Here is a 21745-nt window from a genome sequence, read left to right as displayed (position 1 = left end):
TTTGTTTGTATCAATGGCTTTCTTCCTCTCTTCTTGTATGAAAGCTTATAACCTGTGAGGATATGCATATACCAGTAACATGATTGATTAATGACATTAAAAAATCTCTATTTTATAAAGAAACTGGTGGTGCTACTCAGCTAAAGAATGAGAGAGCTTAATTTGGTAAAAAATATCACAGAACTAATAAACTGAATAAAATATCAGGAATACAGTTTTCTTAATGTATTTAGATTATACGCCAAGTTAGTATTAATAATCTTGTCATTCAAATTTTTTCAGAACGGGGTACCTCTGAGGAACTCCTGACTGGTGAAGTGACTTTAGTTCCTTCTCCAGCACTTGTAAAAACTGAAACTTCTGGCTTCCCAGTGGTGCAGTCAAGTGGAGGAGGCAGCACAGACGCAGATAGTGGTGGCACAGGGCGCAGTGCTGATAGCTCCCTACGCACTGGAGGGCAGGAACCTAGCACTGACTCGGAGCCACGGAATGGATCCCATGATAGCACTGATGATGATCCATTATCCATTGTAAGTTTTAATTAATGCTTCATACCAGTTGTGAGAACTCACAGGCCACCTCCTTCATCTTTCTCGCTCCTAGTTTCACAACAATTGGGCCTCTTTTGGCCTGGGATATGAGTGAACTTCACTTTCTTTCTAATGTTCTCCAATCTGTGTCATCTCTCGTCAAAAAAGGAACTAATAATTCTGAAAGCTGCAATTGTTTCTTGTGCCTCATACAGGGTTATTTTTCTGAATAGGGAAAAACTACAGGAAACTATCCCTGAGAGGGTAAGGAGAAACTCAGTGACATGGATATACGGCTGGAATTGCATCCTGAGGGATGTACACACACTTGAAAGTGGAGAGGAAAGACCTGAAATTGTCAGTTATTGAAACCTCACATGAGGACATGCTAGGCATGAAGGAATTTTCTGTTTGCACTGGCATTTCGGCTCCACACTCAAGAGCTCAGTAATGTTGTCCATGATGGTGTCATGCTCACACATCAGTACTGGGACCATCCACTTCAATTTTGTTGCAAACTCACTCTGCTGTCAATGTGTGTCATGGAGTGCAGCGCTGAGAGATGACGGACCTATATACCGGCCAGGAACAAGCCGACATGGTCTTTTACTAAATTTCAATAGGCAAGTGACAGTGGACAGATGGCAGCAAGACTATACTGTGAAAAGTATCCCTCCTGATGGCTGCTGCACCATACACTGTTTACAACAGTGTTTCATCGCTTGTGCATGAGAGACTTGTGTATGGGAATGGGTAATTGTGCAAGATTGGTGCTCCCAGTACAGATGCTACACTTGGAGGGACAGGTGTTGAATACTGTAAAGCATGACTCCAGTATCTGCACCAGGCAGGAGGCCCATCAGCATGGGGAAAGCCAGATGACCACGTGATACATTCTCCACAACTACTGCCACTATCGTCATCAGTTACAACGAATGCGGGGCTCATTACCTATGAGCTTCACAAAGTATTCTATATTCTGACAATCCACAGCTGTTGAAGGCATAATGTTAAGTATTCCGGTAACAACTGGTAAAATTGTTGTTTTATTGTTTCACGACTGGTTTCGTTCATTTTCACGACCCACATCTTTGTCACCCTTCATTTGCCAATGTAATGTGGAGAATATTCATTGAATAAAATATCTTGGCTAGGAGAGATGGGTACATCTATGACCTTTTAATTAGAGAATATTCACTGAATAATGTATTTTAACTAGGAGACATATGTACACACCTATGACCTTTTAAATTTGTTGCACCAGATGATGCGGCTTTAGACCATGAAACCACTTGTGTATAAAAAAAGCAATAATTTTACCAACTGTGAGCGGAATTCTTCTTATCATCGAGACCGACAGACGTGTCAACATGACACTGATTTTGTCATTGGTTTGTCATACAGGCCACACAGTGGTGGTATTTTTGTCAGTGATTATTACATGATGTAGCTCCAGATCATTTCTGCATTTCTGTGGAGAGGCATCTCAACATCTACCCTGGACATTGGATTGGACGAGGCGGTCCAGTTACATGGCCCACCCACTCGCCAGACCTCAGTCATTTAGATTTCTACGTGTGGGGCACATGGACAAAGTTGTCTATGCAGACCACATCCTGGAGATGTAGATTCTGGGGGAAAAAAAAAATTCATGCTGCCTGCGACACCTTTCGGTTGCAGAATAGCACTTTCGAATGAGTGCATCAGCTGTTGCTTGTCGTATTCATGCACGCTTAGAGTCCCATGGGGGCTACTTCAGATTCCTTGTCTAATGATGATCAAATCACAGCATGTCGTACTGTGCATTGTATTGTACTGTACAGGCATGATGAATTAATGTAGCAAAGATATCATGCACATCCGGCCACATGTTCATGTAACCTATTTTGCTCCTTATCCTTGTGAAGGATACAGTTTCCTGCAGTTTATTGCCATTTACCAAATTCATCTTGTATATGTGTATCTACAGAACTAAGAATTCCAACAGCAGGAGGTAAGTAAATTTCCCACAGTTTGTTGCCATTTATCAAAATCTCTTTGTATGTGTCTATCTGCAAAACTAAGAATTCCAGCTGCAAAAGGTAAGTAATGGCTGCCCAATCTGTCTCAGTTTTGTAGTTTTGTTGAGTGAATATTCCCTACCAGTATAAAAAAAATTAAAACAAGGATAATGCAATGCACTCAGATTAAGTTAGGTGATGCTGAAGGAATTATGAGGGAATGAGACATTGAAACAAGTAGCTATACTGTTTACAGAACAAAATAGAGGAGACAGTGGCAGAAGTATAGATGATATAAAAAGTCACACTGACAGTAGCAAGAACAACTTTCCTGAAATACAAAAAAAATGTTAACCTGTTATATACATTTATCTGGAGTGTAGTCTCATACAAAAGCGAACTGTGGACTATAAACAATACGAACAAGAAGAGAATAGAATGTTTTGGAATGTGGCGCTGCCAAAAATGCTGAAAATTAGATAACCAATGAAATGATACTGAATTGAATCAGATAGAGAAGAAATTCATTAAAAGAGGTGACACGTTTCTAGAACATATCATAAGGCATCAAGGAATAGTTTGATAATGTGGTGAAATGTGGGGGTTAAAAATTTTAGGCGTAGACCCAAGATTGGCTACAGTAAGCAGTTAGAAGTGGATGTTATGCAGGGATTAAGGGCATAGCACAGAATTGAAAATTTTTGAGAACTGCAGCAAAGCCATCTTTAGACACAATAACAAGAAAAAATTTGATCATTCTTTCAGTTGGAAAATTTATTCAGTTATTGTTGAAAAAGTAATTCATGTTTTTAAAGAAATTATGCCCTGTTTTGTATTTTATTCTGTACCAATCCCCATTGTTTATTCCTTGACATATGAGAGAACATTTCTACACTGCCATACTACTTCTATCACGTGTTCGTTGCTGACTTAGCAAAAGTTTGGTGACTCTAAGGGTATTCATCTCTTTGTTGCTGAAACAGCAGCAAATTAATGATTGCAAGGGGTATTCACCTCTTTGTTAGGTGCACCACACTGAGAGAGGAAAGTTTTGTGCATTTTAGGTGCAAGTGTTACTATCAGTGCATCGTTCAGTGAAAAATAATACTTAATGGCTTTGATAAAATTGGAAGTGAATTTTAACTTTTGGCTGGTCTTTGTTTTAATTCTTTCAAGTGTTTGAAACAAGTTATTTTGATCAGATTTAAGCTTCAAAATACATTCTGTGTATTCGTATTCACAGAACAGGTGATAAGGAATGCTGTGAATGTTTTATTGCATCACTAGTTGAAACTATCACTAGAAAAAAATGTGAAGAACATATCATATATGAAATGTTGATGATATTCTAGACAAGCATTTGAATAATGCGAACTGGGAGCGATGTCATGACTGAAGGGCAGGTGGTCTATTAGTTACAAATGTAAACACTGAACCACATCCCCAGTTCATGCTGTGGTGTGCGGACGTGTGTTGTGTTGGTGGATTTACGGTTTCCCACACTGTCGATGTTAGTTGGCACATCTTGGACTGATGAACATTTTGCAGTACATGTCAGCAGTATTGTTGAGCTACATTTCACAAAATCAACTGAAAGAACATCCAATTTATCTCAAGAGATGATAGCATTCATATTTTGATTCAAGTAAGTAGACTGTTGGAATGTTATGTTTGTGAAACTGAATGATGTGTCTGCATTGATTGTTATGTTGAGGATACTCCATTTACATATAAGAAACAAATCTTGCTGCTCCTAAAAAATTTTCAGCGATTACAAAATTGGCTTAGATTTGTAAAGAACTTGGCAGTATGAACCTAGTTGGACTTTGTGTGTGCTGATTTAGTTGAGAAAGATGTCCTAAAGCCATTGCATTATCTTCAAAGGCAAGCTGGCCCACAACCGTTGTAACTGGTCCTTGATATGCTGGTTACTGGCTGTGGGACAGAGTTGACCTCTGAGCTGAAACTTTAAGTTTCATTTCATTTCCTCCTTCCCTTCTGTATACTTAACATTTTTTTGTCAGCCAGTGTATGTGTATAGATTCTTGATAGTGGGGAGTTTTGAACGTGAACAAAATATAAGCTTAGACAGGGTTATAAGATATTCCTGAGCAATTGAGGTATCTCTTTATTTTTTAAAAAAATCTGTTCATTGAAAGTAGTCAGGTTAATCTCTAAAGCCATTGTAAATTTCAATTTATACAAGTTTATCTGGAAGTTGCCTTTTTTACTCTTATGTAGAATGCTCCTTAACGCTTTTGCTACTGTGCGCACTTATACGTGTCCTGCTACACCATTCCCCAGTTGTTGTGGACATGTACGCTTGCCACTTGGGTTTTCCTACAGTGCTGTGGATGTCTGAATGCATCCTGAGACACCGACCTCTCATTGCTGTGGACAAGTTGCTATCATATATTGGGGAATAAAAATGGTTCGAGTATTTGTCATACTACATATGTGTGTGATTGCATGCTAACATTTGCAAAAAAAATCTTGTTTTGGTATCTTGAATTGTTTGAGATATGAAGATTGTCACGAGCACCACGATTAGCGATGCACAAGGATGTGAATGGGTGCATCACGTGTGACCATCCTTTGGATATAAAACCAAATTAGTCGAAAACTGAAAGAGATTTTCTTCTGTTCTGAGCTTTAAATAAATTTCGATATCTTACTTCCATTTCACTCATTGCAATGTATGAGCTAAAGTCAGCTATACAGAAATTTTACAGGAAGTGCTCTTACCTCTGCAAAAACTTTACAGTTTCGTACATTGTTTTAGTTAATTTGATGCAGCACAGTTTGTACAGCATATAATAAAAAGAAATTCAGTCCTTTATCAAGCAAATATATCAGACTGTAAGATGTGAAAAAAATCAGATTTTTTTTTCCTCACAATAATTTTCTTAAAAATGGGTGATAAGTCTTTCACAGAAGCCGGCTAGTCCTGCGGCCATGTCACACCTGAGCGTCCATCGGATATGAAATTCAGTAACTCAAGAACGAAGTGAGATATTGTTCTGCTCTTGTTTATATATTATTACCCTGCAATGTAGGAGTTAAAACCAACCATATGCAAAGTTTACTCGTTCCCTTTTTACCTCTGCAAAGTCTTTAAAATTTTGTGCATCTTTTTACTTAATTTGATGCAGCGCAGTAATTATGACAGATAATGAAAAGAAATTTAGTTCTGTAAGATGTGCAAAAATCAATTTTTCTTCACCTGATAGTTTTTTAAAAATCGGGTGATAAGTATTTCATATCAGCCAGTACACCATCTCTCACCATTGGCTCCAGCATTTGGAGAGCAGTACAGCCATAACGAGAGCTACCTCACCATGGAATGCAAAGAGCAGGTCTGTAGCAGTGAAAGAGTTGAACTGTCAGTTTCTTTCATGTTATGCTTGCTTGAACAAAGATGGCAAGTGAATGTATAATTTCTTTCTCTGGTATTGTTACATTCCATCCTGGATTTCCCATTGTTTGATATAATTACATTGCACTATATCCCCATGATGGTCAGTGGGATACACCAAGCTGCATATGCATTCAAACCAAAGTCTTTTAGGGCAAATCAGAAGGCAGCTGCCCCTGTGGTGGAAAGGTAATTGCAGAACTATGAAGCTTTCAGCTATAGAGAACCTTTCAGCATTTTGAGGTATATGTGCTAAAGTAATACAAATCATTAAGTAGAGGAAGAAATGATTGACAGGAGGTGGGTGTGATTAACGAATGAGAAGTTCCTCTGGACTTAGGAAACAATCAGCAGAACTTCCTAACACTAGCAGTGCAGACATTACCTGGGCAGTAGCAGAACTTTGTTACTGTGACTGCTATACTACTATGGACCAAGCCACAAAGAGTTTCTTGAGAAAGGCAGATGGAATTTAATTTGTGGTAGTGAAGAATATAATTGTGGCCTCCCCATGTAGGAGCAAGAGATGATCTGAGCTCCTGGACATAGTTACTGGCAGTGAATAGGTCCAATATAGCATGGCAAGAACTTCCTTCATAGCCACTCAAATGAAATCCTCGTTGCTCTTTGTATAATATTCGACAGTTACCCCATTATTGGAGGGAGATGATTTCCCTTCATGAAACCAAGAGTGAACTGAATTCACCCAACATTTTATCACAATATTGTGCTTGTTAGCTGCATAGAGAAGCCCTGGGAGCATTTGCTGAGCTAATGACTAAAATGACTAACTTCGGTTCTCGAAACCGAAGTTCCCTTGTTATCACCTGTGTGTGTCAGGCAGATTTTCAGTAACTGATAACCTGACAATACTGAAGAAGCCATACAGTAGACCTTCGTTGACTGGAGGTTCCCCCCCCCCCCCCCCCCCCCCCCCCCCCCCCCCCCCCCCCCCTGTATATTCAGTCAACTCCTGCACTGTGTCAGAACTGTGCAGCCTACAAGTGTCCACATAACTAGCCCTATTAAAACTTTCAGGCACCAGCCCATCCCAGTAGATGAGAAAATTGAGGGGGAAAAAAACTAAACAAAAAAATGAATAAAATGAAATTGATAATTACTTGCAGAGAGCTGCAGTAGAATTCCATCCAAGCTCTCAGAACAACACAAATTCCTAGAAATACTATAGATGCAATTATGTGGCCAGTAAGTAATTGTATGCTTGATTGAATTACTAATTCTGCCTTCCAGCACTATAGCACACCTTTGATTAAATAGGTCTTATTTGGTTTAAGATTATTCATGAAAGCCCCCCCCCCCCCCCCCACACACACACACACACACACACACACAAACACACACAGCAGCAGCATATAATGGAGTGACTGCACTAGACAACTCACTATTACTGAACTGTCTGCTTGACTCTTAACACTCATCAATTATATTTGAATGTACTTTGAATTACTCTTCAGCTGTAAATAATGTAGTAATTGATGTTAAGTTGTAGTATGTAAATTATTCAGACTTTTGAGTATCTATACTTTTCTTTTATGAAGAATTCATTCAGTGTATGTATCGTATGGATACATAAGTTATCACATAGCAGTATTCCACTAAATAACTAAACTATCTTTTTTGCACTAAAAATTGACTTTCAGTATCATGATGCTGAAGACTTTAACATTTATATACTGTCAGTTACTTACAAATCCCTAAAGTGTTGAAAAGTTTCAGAATTAAATTTTTTTTGTAATATGTTCTGACATCCAATTCCAGGAGTACAAGACAACGCAAATAAACTTCTTTAGGCATCATGTGTGGTTATTTATTCTGCTACTGATGAATCTTTACTATAATCTTTAGATACATGTTAGTTAATTCCTATGGTACACCATTTAAAAATCTTCTTGTCAATTTTGCCATTTAATTATTTGTAACATCTCAGTGCGAGCCTATTATGAAATTGCTTTAATGTTTTAAGCCATAAGGTGCTTAGGCTTTTAAAATGACCCTCTTTCATTTAACTAGTCTCAGTCCAATTGTCTGTATCTAATTGCTGACTTGAGCATATTTAGCTACTTGCTAAATATCAGAGCTGTAACTTTTGATTTCCTCTTTAAACTCTTTCCTTTTAAAAATTATTTGAAAGATGGTCTTGAGTATATGAGAATGTGGGGATTAAAATTTATTTTCAACTAATGAAAGTTTATTTTCTGTCCTTTTAAATGTAAGTGCTTTACAGTTATAAAACATCAATTGTAAATTAGTCACTGCCCCACTCCAAGCAAGATGAAAAATACAAAAACTCAAAATAAATCCTAGGTGTCACCACCACTTTATATCTCAACTTAAATTTCAGATTTTCAAAATGTAAGCCTCTTCAGATGTTGACCTCATGCATACCCACTAGCAAATCCTAAATGTAAAGCCACTCATCACTTTTACTACAGAAAAACAATAGAAGTTGAAATTTCCACTTTAATGTGGTTTAAGTAGGGCAGTGTTGTCTCAATGGTGAATTCACCAACAATACCGCAGGCAAAATACGCTGTCTATAATAATTCACCTCCAATCCGTATTTTCCTGTGCTGAATTCGACAATACAGAAAAGCTTTGAGAATAAGCTAGGTAAGCAATTACTCCTCATACACAACAACATTGTATTGCTACCTGTAGTATGATAGTGTACTCCGAAAAAAGACAGCTGACACTCAGTCATCTTAGTGTGTGCCTTCATAAATATCTCCTAACTAATCGTAACACCCAAATCCACTGCCATGTTCGTTAACTGGTATCACAGGCAACACAATACAGATCACTTCAGACAAAATTACTGAAGTCAAAACTTCAGTATCGCTGTATTTTAATGACTCACAATTCTACTATCAAACACCGACACAGCGTACAAGCCACTGTTTACTAAGCCTGTACCAACATAAAATCACTTGACCTTTCATCAGATGTCGCACAAAATCGAGGAGCCTGACACTGACAAAATTCAGAAAATAATTACACTCACCATACCCTAGACAAGTTACTACATTCTTCAGACTGTGCATTTTAAATACAAATCGGTCCAAGAACAGCTTCCTATAATCTTTCAATAAAATCACAGAATGAAATAATCGATACAATTTTGCACCAGGTAGGTACCGATCACAGCTCTTGTAAATGTGTCCTAAGTCGCATGCAGTAACACATACGTCATCTTGTCGAACAGAGCTTGCCATCTTCCCAACTCCTCAACAGTGACTAACTGAAACCCCCTTCAATACCATAGTTGAATGATTAATTCAGAAAAATTTAGGGTGCTACCATTATTCATTAACAATTACAATAGAGAATCTCGTGGTCGTCGGTTCCTCTTCTAGAAGCCAGCTCGTCCAAGATGATCTCTGGTGCATCTGAGCTCTGCTGTCTGCCAGTGATATGCAGATGATCTTTGCTGTCTCTGTATGAATACTTGCATGGCTGGACACTATGGATTTTTCTAGAATATATGCATCAACATAGGCTTTAATTACAATGATGTGATAAATATCTCATCCTTATCCTTGACTTATCTTACTTCTTGGCTGCTAATAATACATTGAAACAATGAAATTATATAGTGAGGCACGAAAACCAATAAAAATAATTTTGATCCATCACATTCTGTCTTAAGATTGCTTCAGTCGGGTACTACATTGGTCATTGTGTGTCCAACTGGTGTGAGTAGGAGAAAGGACTCTATTTTAAATATTACCTTATCTGAAAAAAAAAGATCAACAGAATAAGCTTATGGTACACAGGGCCAAAAGTGCTGACTATTCATGAATGATTTAGGTGTTCTCTGCTTCACCATAAGCCTTTCTACCACCATCTTAGAATTGCTACTCACTATTAAGACTATTTTTTGAATATTCACATTGTTATATTATAGCCACATGTAGATACAGGTTAATGTTTTCATTTAGTTTTTTAACTATTTTAGCTTCAAGTGAGCATAATATTAAAAATGTAATTATTGGTACATTTCTGGCCTTCAGAGTAGATTATACACAGAGCCGGTTTGTACAGGTTGTACAAGGGTTTTGTGTGGTGCTTATTTGATTACAAGTGCATATTTTATGGATTGACAAGGTTTTTGTGCCTTAAAATCATTGACATAGTACACCCTGTGTCGACAGTGTCATTTAAGAGCTGCCCTATGTCCCTTTAAGCATGGGCTGGCAAGCTGCCATATGCTGTTGGGCAGCTGTAATGGAGTTCACCTTCAAGTTTACTGTAAGCAATGAGACTGTTTGGTAACCATTCAAAGCAGGGCATCATGCGATCAAAATTTTTATCACAGTCAAGGACAGAGTCAATCACTCAGATAACCGAAGAATATTGTAGTATACATGGCAAGGTCTAAAAGAAGAGGCTACCTTGTTCCATTGACTGCTTTATGGCTTACCATCTTAATTAACAGTTTGTAAAGAGGAGGTTTATTTGATGTTGATAGCACCAGAACCAAGGAGACAAATTTGAACTATGAAATTACTCATCTGCTCTGAATCCCTAAATATCTTTCACTCTGTTCAGTCTTTGTACCCAACAGGCAAGCAAATACAAACAATTCAAAGCCCGTTGCTCGCTACCAGTTGTTACACTGAGGTATTTGTAAGAGTTGACCAATTATAAACATGGTTTATTCTTATTGACAATATTATGAAAAGGATAGACTGCTGTTCACCAGATAAAGAGTCATAAGTTACTACTTTCTGTGTTTTGTGAAGTGCGTAGTTTGCATTTTTGAACATTCAATGCAAATTGCCAATCCTTGCACAACATCATAGTTTTATCAAGATCTGACTAAATATTTGTGCAATAAAAAGACTGTCAAACAAGTAAGCTTTCGGCCAAAAGGCATTCTTCCAAATTAGACAGCATAAACATGTACACTCACACAACTGCAACTCACTGCCGAGGCCAGCCAGAGACAGTGGTCATGTGCGCGAAGAATGTTTGTGTTGATGTTGTCTAATTCGGAAGAAGTCCTTATTGCCGTAAGCTTACTTGTTTGCAGTCTTTTTGTAGTGCCTATCAACAATTCAGCATTTCCACTATCCATAGCAGTCCATCCTTTTCGTGGTGATATTGCTATTCCATCCTGGATTTTCCATTGTATAAATATTTTTTCAGTGTTTTTTAAACAGTTCTTCATTATGGATAACTGCAATGTGTACAAAAAGTGTGAGGTGCTACTAACATTGTCTGCAAGGTTATTAATTTAAAACACTAATGAGTTCCCTGCATGCTTTGCAGTGCCCCTCAAGGAAAGAAAGCTTTTTTATTTATTTTCTTAATTGAAGTACTTTTTCATACACAGTATTTTTTTGTTTTTCCATTTGGTGCATACACAAATTGGAAGGTTTTGTGCTGTGTGAGCAGGCCAAATACTGCTGTCCATGGGAGAAGCACGGATTTGGCATATTTAGTCCACATACTTGTAACTATTGTCCCTGTGCTTTGTTAGTAGGTACTGCAAATCAGAGTTGCACTTGAAACTGCGTAAGTTTGAATTGGAATGGCATATCTGTCAGAATAATTGGGATGCATGACAACAGCAAATCTTTTCCCGTTTATTTTCCATTTACAGTTGTAGCCCCAATGGAGGATATTGTCATCATTTTCATTGAAAACCTGGTGACATTGCAAAGTTGTAGTGGATTTATGTTTCGTAGAAGAATGATAGGCATGCCAGTTTTCAGTGTTAAAATGTGTGATGCCATGCCTCCCAAATCAAGTGAATTCAAGAAATAAGTTGTATAATTGACAACTATGTCATAATTTGTAACATGTCGATGGACTGACGCATTGCCACTTTATTTGGTATTTCGTTTTGCCTGCTGAAATTGATTTCATTGACATTGTTTTTGGCTACTAATTTAGCTTGTGCACTGAGCTTGTGAAGTCTTTTTAATTCTGTGTGATATTTGAAAAAACTTTGTGGATCAATTCAGCCGCAGTCACTGTGATTTTGCTGAAGCCTTGTTTGCAGTGTGATACGTGGCAGGGATTCATTCACTGTCATTAATTAATTCATAATATACAATAGCTGTTCTGCAAAACATTCAGCAAATTCATCAGGTTTTAGTGGTATGCACGTAATGACCTTCAAAGTCAGTTTCTGTGCACGTTGCCACAGACCTGAATGATTTGAGACAAGAATTAATTTCATCAATGACTGTCGAACACATTATAACTGGTAACATGTTTTGAAAGTCACTAGACAATAAAATTAGTGCTGTTCATTTCTTCAAACATTTGAGTGTACAGTGAACAATGAAGTGCTTCCAATGCATTTATGTGTGCCATAGTACTATTGTGGAAAATAGGAATGCGGGTAAGCTACTACAAAAAGCATAGTGAACGCAATATTGTTTCATGGTTACCAAAATAAGTGAAATGAGAAAAAAGTTTGCCCGTGCCTCTGGGTGCATCTAGGAAATATAATCTGCTGCTTGTGCTTGTGATTGCATGAATAATTCAATCATATGCTATGTGTTAGAATCAATTTCAGAAGATTTGTTTGAACAAATGAGCCCAATTCGATGACATCAGAGAGTATTTCTCATTGCAAATCATGATTGAAAAGTTAGTTTGCAGATTGATTAGGGCAGCGTGGAGGGTAAAAATCGTAGAGGGAGACCAAGAGATGAATACACTAAGCAGATTCAGAAGGATGTAGGTTGCAGTAGGTACTGGGAGATGAAAAAGCTTGCACAGGATAGAGTAGCATGGAGAGCTGCATCAAACCAGTCTCAGGACTGAAGACCACAACAACAACAACAACAACAACAACATAGTACATTCATCTCATATGAGTTGGCGTGAATGAGGTACTTTACCCATTCCAGAATTTTGTTGATATTGCATGTTTTGGTGTGTCAGTGATCAAACAGGAGTTTCCGTATGAATGCACTGTTTGGCCACTGTCAAAAAGAGTTGCCACAATTCCAGATGCTGTTGTTTCCAGTGCAATATTGTTTCATGGTTACCAAAATAAGTGAAATGAGAAAAAAGTTTGCCCGTGCCTCTGGGTGCATCTAGGAAATACAATCTGCTGCTTGTGCTTGTGATTGCATGAATAATTCAATCATATGCTATGTGTTAGAATCAATTTCAGAAGATTTGTTTGAACAAATGAGCCCAATTCGATGACATCAGAGAGTATTTCTCATTGCAAATCATGATTGAAAAGTTAGTTTGCAGATTGATTAGGCATAACCATTCCTAATTGTAGAAGTACTTTGGTAGTGATAGGCAAACGTGTGTTCTCAGTTGAAACCAGTGCCTCACAATATGCTTTTGGTGTGAATTGAACATCCAGATTCTGATTCATTGCATGTAGACAATCTAGGATGTTTTGACGCATGTGTCTTAGTATTGTTCCCAAAGATATTTTGGATTGGATGAGGAACATGTTATCAGTATGATTGTGGATAATATGTTTATTTGCTGTGGTTGAGCAGTATTCAGTGCATTATTGGGTAAAGTGTCCCAATGTTCATCATTTTCAAGAAGATTTAATTGTTGGCAATCTTCATGATAAGTACCACATACTTGACCATTACTATTTTCAATTTTTAGAATGATATTGGTCCATGTACATTAACAGTTATTGCAAGTAAAGTATTCTGCATTTTTTTGGTGAGCAGTGCTCAGGTGGCCTGATGTGTCAGTCAAATATAAATTGAAGTGCCCTGCAACTGCTTTACGTTGTTTGTAATGTTGAAACTTGCTGCTGAGATGTTCCATGTGTATGTAGGCTGTTGGCATTCCATAGTGAAGTAGCATCTTAGCAAATGCCGTATTTATCAGAGTATAAGACGACCTTGATTGGTTGTCTGCATTTTGACAACACAAGCAGAAATAAAATAAAATAAAATAATTGGTTACATTAATTTGCGGACTGTTTTCTTTTCTACATTTTGTGCTTACTATCCCTGTCGTCTGTGCTGTCACTATTTTTAGTAGTCGTCGTCGTCGTCGTCGTCGTCATCCTAACAGCACAGTTGTGAAATTTATATCTTCATTCTTACATATATTTGGCTGTTTGTTCCGAATATGTTGCCATTTCTGAGGTGGTTGCTGTGGAACCAGAGAATTCAGCTGTTTTTGTCCAGATACATATTGGATTCCACTTCTCTACTGACTTGAGAATATTAAAATGTCTCTTGCTTCCGAACATATTGTCTGCCGACCGCTCTCTCACTGGCTGCATAGAACCAGCAGCTGACACACCCTCATTCATTCCATCACACTTACGGTGAGCATCGACAACACTGGAGCACGAAACATATAAGTATGGCACTGGCCTCTGTCTAGACTTCTATCATCTCATGCAGAAGTGAATACTATTATTGAGTATTTGTCCAATTTTAAAGTCAATTCAGTTCAGACTACAAATAGATTCATTCAAACTGCAGTTCAAACATGGTAGGTGTTCCTCAAAAGCCATAGTACACGGTATAGATTCCCATTGTTGACAGCGTGTTGTAATTTGCTGCCCCATCACTACCCCTTTCCCGCATTTCACTTGTTCTTAGCCAAGCTGGTATCGCTGATCTCCCTCCAACCCTTCTGCAGTGCTTTGCTTGAGTGACTTTGAAACACAGACTGCAATACCTTCTAGGGTGCAAGCCATATCTAACTCAGCAATTTGTATGTAAATAAAGATTGTGAACATGATTCAGTCCATTTCTCAAACATTTGCTCATCCTGTGATCTACTGACGTCTCCATGACAGCTCTTTCTGCTGTAATTTATATATTGGTTGGGGAGAAAGACTGTGAATTATTCTGAGCTGAAGTAATTATTGTTTAGTCATGCCAGAATTTATATGCCCAGAAACACATGCAGGTACGGATGCATGATGTTAAGAAATGTTGTGGCAGTTCTGGAACATTAATTCAGTGTCAATTCCTTTGAATTTTGGTGTATGGCTTAATATTTACCTTGTCTCCCCAATTATGTACAACAATCCTGTGATGGCTGCAGTGGCTATTCTCTTTTCATTTTGACTTCTTCTCTGAAAAGGTCCATTTAAAAAGTGCGAGTCCTCATCCCGTCGGTGGAGAATAGGATATAGCCAAGTACGAGAGTGGAAACTTGCGAATTCTGCGCATTATAACTTTTAATTAACACCATACTGGGAGAGCACAATTACATATGTCTGTATTGCACCAGCTAAAAAGACCGACAGACGCAGAGATCGGTGAAAAAAACAAATGAGGTACATAAAATAATTGATAGTTTACCCTTCAGTGTTCTGTTAGCTTACTGAGATAGTCATACCTCCCTATGATATCTTTGCCACACGGGGATGGTGTGAATATTTATTTGTATGGGTAGGCCATTTAAAAATTTTCGCAACAACAATTACTCAGTTTAATATGAATATTTTAAGACCTTTCTATCTTAATTAATTTTCCTTCTTGTTTCATCTGAATGTTGTTGTCATTCAGATGCTGGTTAAAAGTTGGTAACATTTTTATCTGGTATTTTAAGATGTGAGCAACATCCAAATTTCTCATTTGCAACCCACTTAGTAAATCATTTAAATCTCTCACAATCAAATGAAATATTAATTAGAATCAAATGATGTTTTTGAAGGACAACATTTCTGCTTTTGAATGTTACATTTACTTAAAAAGCAGCATTAATGTTTGTACCTGGATCCATACGTGTATGAGAGGTTTAATTGCAGACTTGTTCAAATACAACAGTAATTTGTAAGGTGATAGAATTTAAGCTGTTTCCTCCTCTGTTTTGCAAAATTGTCAAATTTTAAGCAGAGCAATAGATTGTTGTAGTGGCTAGATCACAGTTTCTTTTGTCTCCCTTGCACTAGCATTGCACGAGTCAAATGTCATGTGATTGTTCGAGCGATGATTGTTTGAGCAACGTCAATATCTTGAGTCTGCTTGAATGCGAGTATAATTTGCTCAGCCTTGCCCTTATGAATCCTTCAGAATAAATCTGCATGTGACCTCAATAGCCAAAACTCCATATTTAAATGTAAGACAACCCTGATATACTGTATTAAACAATGTAAAAATGTTAACCACAGCAGTAATAGTTTACTCTACTAACATAACATGGCCCTGTATTTTTCAGATGACAAATTTGGGGGAAAAAACCTCATCATATGATTGGGTAAATACGGTTGATAACCCCCATGCAGTGAGAAAAATGCAGTTAACATTATTAGGGTGCTGAAAGTGCCTTTGCATGTTCATTTTCTGTTGTGGTGCTGTTTATTTTTGAGACGGGCTGCCAAATAAACAACTGTTGGATGTAATTCATGGATTGTAAATGATAAAATGCCCTGCACTGTTTCATTCCTATTAATGTAGTAATCCAGTTGGTGTTGGTCGATTCCATTGATAGGAGCTGTTGCATTTCCAACTGGGTCATTCCACACCAAGTGGTCTAAAACTGAAAAAAGTTCCCACCATCATGGTCTCCAATTTTCGTCAAATTTTAACTGTAGCTTTAGTCAAGTGTTGAAGTAAGTTTCCCAAGATTTCAGGCCTCTAGCTGCAATAGCTGCTGATCTAGACCCCCTTGTCTGAAGTGTACTTAGTCCGTGTGCATGCAACATAAAAAAAATGTCATATTTGGAGTCTAATAAAATCGAAACTAATTCATAAGAATGGTTAGTAAGATGCGACCCTGTACAGTTTTTTTTGCTGATTCCAACGAAATTATGTATAACATTACTCATGCAAACCCCGGTCAAATAACTCGACTCAAAGTATACTTCAAAATTTGTCGTGACACAACGCGACAAATTTTGACCAATATTAAGACTGCAATGATTTCCTTGCAGTTGAAGATATGGACTTGAACTTTTGGCCAAGCTTCATGCTTGTGCTAGACATAATGCAGCCGGATTTGCAATGATCCAGGCCATATGGTCGCCCTGCAGTATCTCTTCAAATTAGGCAGTGTCAGCACAAACGGTAAAATTTACCAAAGTTTCAAGCCAATTACTAAAAAATAGTTGGCCTGAATCTGCTTGTGAATAGTATCACCTAAAAGAGAAACTCTTGCTCTACAAGACTGACATTTGTTTTTTTTGCAACGCGACCATTAAGTACTCATTAACTCACATCAAAGTTGTTATATTTTGTATGCGCGATGCACTAATTTTTCTTCATTTCTAGGAATTTGAATCTTAATAGTCGCTTAGAATTACTGATATAATTGGATATTTCATTCGTGTTTTATTCAGTGATTGGCCAGTGAGAGATGTCAGAAGTTAATGAAGAAGAAGAATCGTTGGCCCCCTGTTCAATTGGAAAAGATGCTGCTGCATCGAAGTGCCATGTTATCTTCTATGCTAAGAAGACTGGATTCAAAGCGTTTAGTGATTTCTCAGAATGTGACCAGAAATTGCTTGTTTCGCGTTCAGAAGCCAAACTTGACGAAAATTCCATCATTTGCTTCCACCATGAAGCCCTCTTCCTACATGAATATCAAGCGATGCAAAAGAAATGTTGCAATCCATTCAAGAAGAGGAATCACAATGTAAAAGCTGGACTTAGACTGCTTGATAATGAAACAGCTGCCAAACTTTGCCTGTTAAAGAAAAAAGAAGTGATTGATATAAAACCTGGTCAGAAGCTTTGCCCTCGCTGCATGTCGGCACTGAACCAAAAGCTAGAAGATTCATCATCACTATCAACCCAATCTGAACAAGATTTCACAACGGATGAAACTGAACCAGCCATCAACAAAAGTTTATCATTTATTGGTGCTTCACCATTGAAAAGAAGACAACTAAGTAAAAGAGATAAGCAAAGCTATGCAAAAAGAAAGATCTTGGATGCACAAAGTTTAATTGGGAATCAAATTGCTGCTGCTGTAGGAATCAATTACGATGAACAGCCAAGTTCAAGTAAAAGTCGCCCATGCAATAATTGTGCAGATCTTGATAATCTTATAGAAGAGTTGAAAGAAAAATGTAAAGTGTCAAATCGTAGGACAAAAGTTCAAATATTGACCTTGGTTCCAAGAAGCTGGACAATTAAAGATACGACAACAGCATTTAATGTATCAGAAAGAATGGTAAAGCAAGCGAGAAAACTGAAGAATGAGCAAGGTGTTCTAGCTTTTCCAGCAAATCGGCAAGGAAGGAAGCTTTCAGATGAAGTTGTCCAGAAAGTACATGACTTTTTTCAAGATGACGAATTCAGCAGACTTTGTCCAGGGAAGAAAGACTGTGTGCCTGTGAGAATTTCAGGAACAAAGGTGTACAAGCAAAAGCGGTTGTTGCTTTGCAATTTGAAGGAAATGTACGTGTCTTATCAGAAGCAAAATGGACCAGAAATTGGCTTCTCAAAGTTTTGCGAGCTTAGACCAAAATGGTGTGTTACAGTTGGCTCTGCTGGAATGCACTCAGTTTGTGTCTGTACAATACACCAAAATGTCAAGCTTATGCTCACTGGTGCATCAATCAATGAAGACTACAAGGAAATTCTTAGCAAAGCTGTTTGCAGCTTGGAAAACAAGGATTGTATGCTTCATCGTTGTGAAAACTGCCCTGGTCCAGAAGGTGTAGAAGCAGTTATTGCAACATATTTTGAAGATAATGACCCTGAAGAACTGATTGAGTACAAACAATGGATTCATACCGACAGGGATACTTTAGAAACAAAGCAGCTTTCAACAGAAGAGTATGTTGAAGATATTGCAGCAAAAATTTGGAACCTGTCTTGTCATCACTACATTGCCAAGCATCAAAGCCAGCACCTGAAAGCTCTCAAAACTGATTTGAAAGAAGGCGAATTCATAATACTAATGGATTTTGCTGAAAACTATTCATTTATTGTTCAAGATGCAGTGCAAGGCTTTCACTGGGAAAACAGTCAAGCAACAGTTCATCCATTTGTAGTCTACTACTGTGAAAACGAAGAGGTGCAATGTGTGAATCTTTGTGTTATTAGTGACTGCCTTCGACACGATACGATTACTGTCCATGTTTACATTGGAAAAGTAATCAATTACCTGAAGATGCAATTTTCCAAAATAAGCCACATCCACTACTTCAGTGATGGTTCAGCTGCACAATATAAGAATTTCAAGAATTTTCTCAACTTATGCTATCACAAAGAAGATTTTGAAATAACAGCAGAATGGAATTTCTTTGGAACAAGCCATGGAAAGTCGCCTTGTGATGGCATTGGAGGCACAACAAAACGGTTGGCAGCAAGAGCAAGTTTGCAACGTCCATATGAAAACCAGATTCTAACACCCAAAGATCTTTTCAACTTCTGCAATGATAATATCAATGGAATCAAATTCTTTTTCATCAGCAAAGAGGAAGTTGAAGAAGAAAAAGCTTCTCAAGAAGAAAGATTCCTGCAAGGGCACACTCTAGCTGGCACAAGAGAAAACCACCATTTTTTGCCCATTGATATGACGACAATTAAGGTCAGTAGAGTTTCTAATGATGCGACATCTTTTTTGGCCAAAATTAGTGCTGCTGAAGTAGTAGTTCAAGTCATGGATCTTCAGCCTGGGCAGTATGTTGCTTGCATTTATGAAAAGAAATGGTGGATTGGAAACATCGTTGAAATCTCAGTCGAACAGAAAGATGCTTTCATAAGCTTTATGCATCCTCATGGTCCTGCAAGTTCATTTTATTGGCCCTTAAGACGTGATACTTGCTGGATTCCAGAACAACTTATCATTGGTGTTATTCCAGCTCCATCAGTGACATCATCTGGTCGGCAATACAGTTTTCCTGAAAGCATTCTCTTGCAAATCAACGATGCTTCCAGAATGATGAAGTAACTGAGGAAGACAGGCTTGGGAACCTGCATAAAGAAACCCACAATCAGGCTTGGGATCCTGTGGTAAAGACACCCTGTAATCAGGCTTGGGAACCTGCAGTAAAGATACCCACCCGTGGCTGTTACTGCATGGCTATCGGGCGTGGCCCCTATGGCGATGGGGATGCTGGTTTTATTGTGATAACCAGTAATGGCTCAGCCATCATGGACCAACGCAGGGCACTGCGCACACAAAATATAAGATACTTTGACCTGAGTAAATAAGCACTTAATGGAAGCGTTGCAAAAGAAAAATATATCCATCTTGTAGAGCAAGAGTTTCTCTTTCAGATGATACTATTCACAATTAAATCCAGGCTGACTATTTTGTAGTAATGGGCTTTGAACTTTGGTAAATAAAGCCATTTGCGCTGACACTGCCAAATTTGAAGAGATTTTGCAAGGCGACTATAAAGCCTGGGTAGTTGGAAATCCAGCTGTATTATGTCCAGCACAAAGATAAGACTTGGTAAAAAGTTCAAGTCCATATCTTTATCTGCAAGGAAATTATTGCAGTCTGAATATTGGTCAAAATTTGTCGCATTAAGTCACGACAGAATTAGGGGTACACTTTGAGTCGACTTGTTTGACCGGATTTTGCATCAGTAATCTTATAATTAATTTCGTTTGAATCAGCACAAAAAACTGTACAGGGTCTCATCTTACTAACCATTCTTATGAATTGGTTTCAATTTTATGAGACCCCAAAAATGGCATTTTGTCTGATGTCGCGCGCATGCGAACTTACTACCCTTCAGACAAGGGGGTGTAGATCAGCAAGTATTGCAGCTAGAGGCTTGAAATCTTGAGAAACTTAATTTAGCACTTGACTAGTGCTACAGATAAAATTTGAAGAAAATTGGAGACATGATGGTGGGAAGGTTTAGACCACTTGGCATGGAATGACCCAACTGCCTTATCCCATCCTTTGTTGATATATTTGCTAATGTACTTGGCCAATTTCACTGAATTACAATCTCAATATTGATGTGTGCTTTTATTTGTTTTGAGAATAATGACTAATGCAGTACAACCTAATGATTATCAACTTCATCACTGGATATCCATCGTTGCCAGTGATAGTCTAGCTGAGAAAATCTCTTGGACATTGTTTCATGCATTTTCCTTTGGAAATGCATGGTGAATTGCTGTTGGGTAAGCCACATGAACAAAGTTTACTTCAAATAAGTGTAGATTGGTGTCAACATCTGGTATTTCTGCAGAGATAACTTAGATTTCAATTCTTATTTGAACATACACACAGAAGTACCATGATGATGATCCACTGATGATTGTCCAGTTAACAAAAGTTCTTTCATTTTATCCCACCTAAGATTGCATGTGAATGTAATAAAAAAATCTTGGTGAGCAAATATGTCATTGTATCATGTGCGCATTTATGCGAATGCTGTGGGCTCCCTTTAAATCTGGATGGTAGTATGACCATTCTTTCCAATTCATTGGGATTCACATTGTGATCATTAATGATGACTTTAAATAAATGAATATACTCTTCAGAACACAACTCTGTTTTATTTAATTGAATGTACATGAGTTGTTCAGTTTTCGTTTTTGCATACATATTGACACTGTATTGATGGAACATTTGTTGACATTTCAAGATATGATTTTCAGCATTTTCGCAGATCATCAGTCGATATGAATAGTGATTCGGCACTCGCTTCTTATTTGTTTCCTCATCTGCGGATTTTTCACTGTGTGTGTGTGTGTGTGTGTGTGTGTGTGTGTGTGTGTGTGTGTGGGATTTTTCACTGTGTGTGTGTGTGTGTGTGTGTGTGTGTGTGTGTGTGTGTGTGTGTGTGTGTGTGTTTTACCCTAGCTTGTTAAAGGATAACAGCAAAAGCTAGAAAGTTTTCTTTCATTTTTATGTGCATATCGACAACACAATGCTTCTACTTTTTGGTGAAT

General features: G+C 37.8%; 1 protein-coding gene across 1 annotated transcript in view; it reads left to right on the top strand.

Moving 5' to 3' along the window:
- The window catches only part of LOC124795683 (longitudinals lacking protein, isoforms H/M/V-like), a 320009-nt gene that overhangs the window by 122201 nt on the left and 176063 nt on the right, over nucleotides 1-21745 (top strand). Inside the window, exon 5 of the mRNA XM_047259764.1 lies at nucleotides 283-530. Coding sequence (XP_047115720.1) covers nucleotides 283-530 — 248 coding nt within the window. The remainder of the gene's footprint in view (nucleotides 1-282; nucleotides 531-21745) is intronic.

Source organism: Schistocerca piceifrons, chromosome 4, assembly GCF_021461385.2.
Source record: "Schistocerca piceifrons isolate TAMUIC-IGC-003096 chromosome 4, iqSchPice1.1, whole genome shotgun sequence".
Taxonomy (NCBI): Eukaryota; Metazoa; Arthropoda; class Insecta; order Orthoptera; family Acrididae; genus Schistocerca; species Schistocerca piceifrons.
This window is presented reverse-complemented; position numbering and strand designations above follow the sequence as displayed.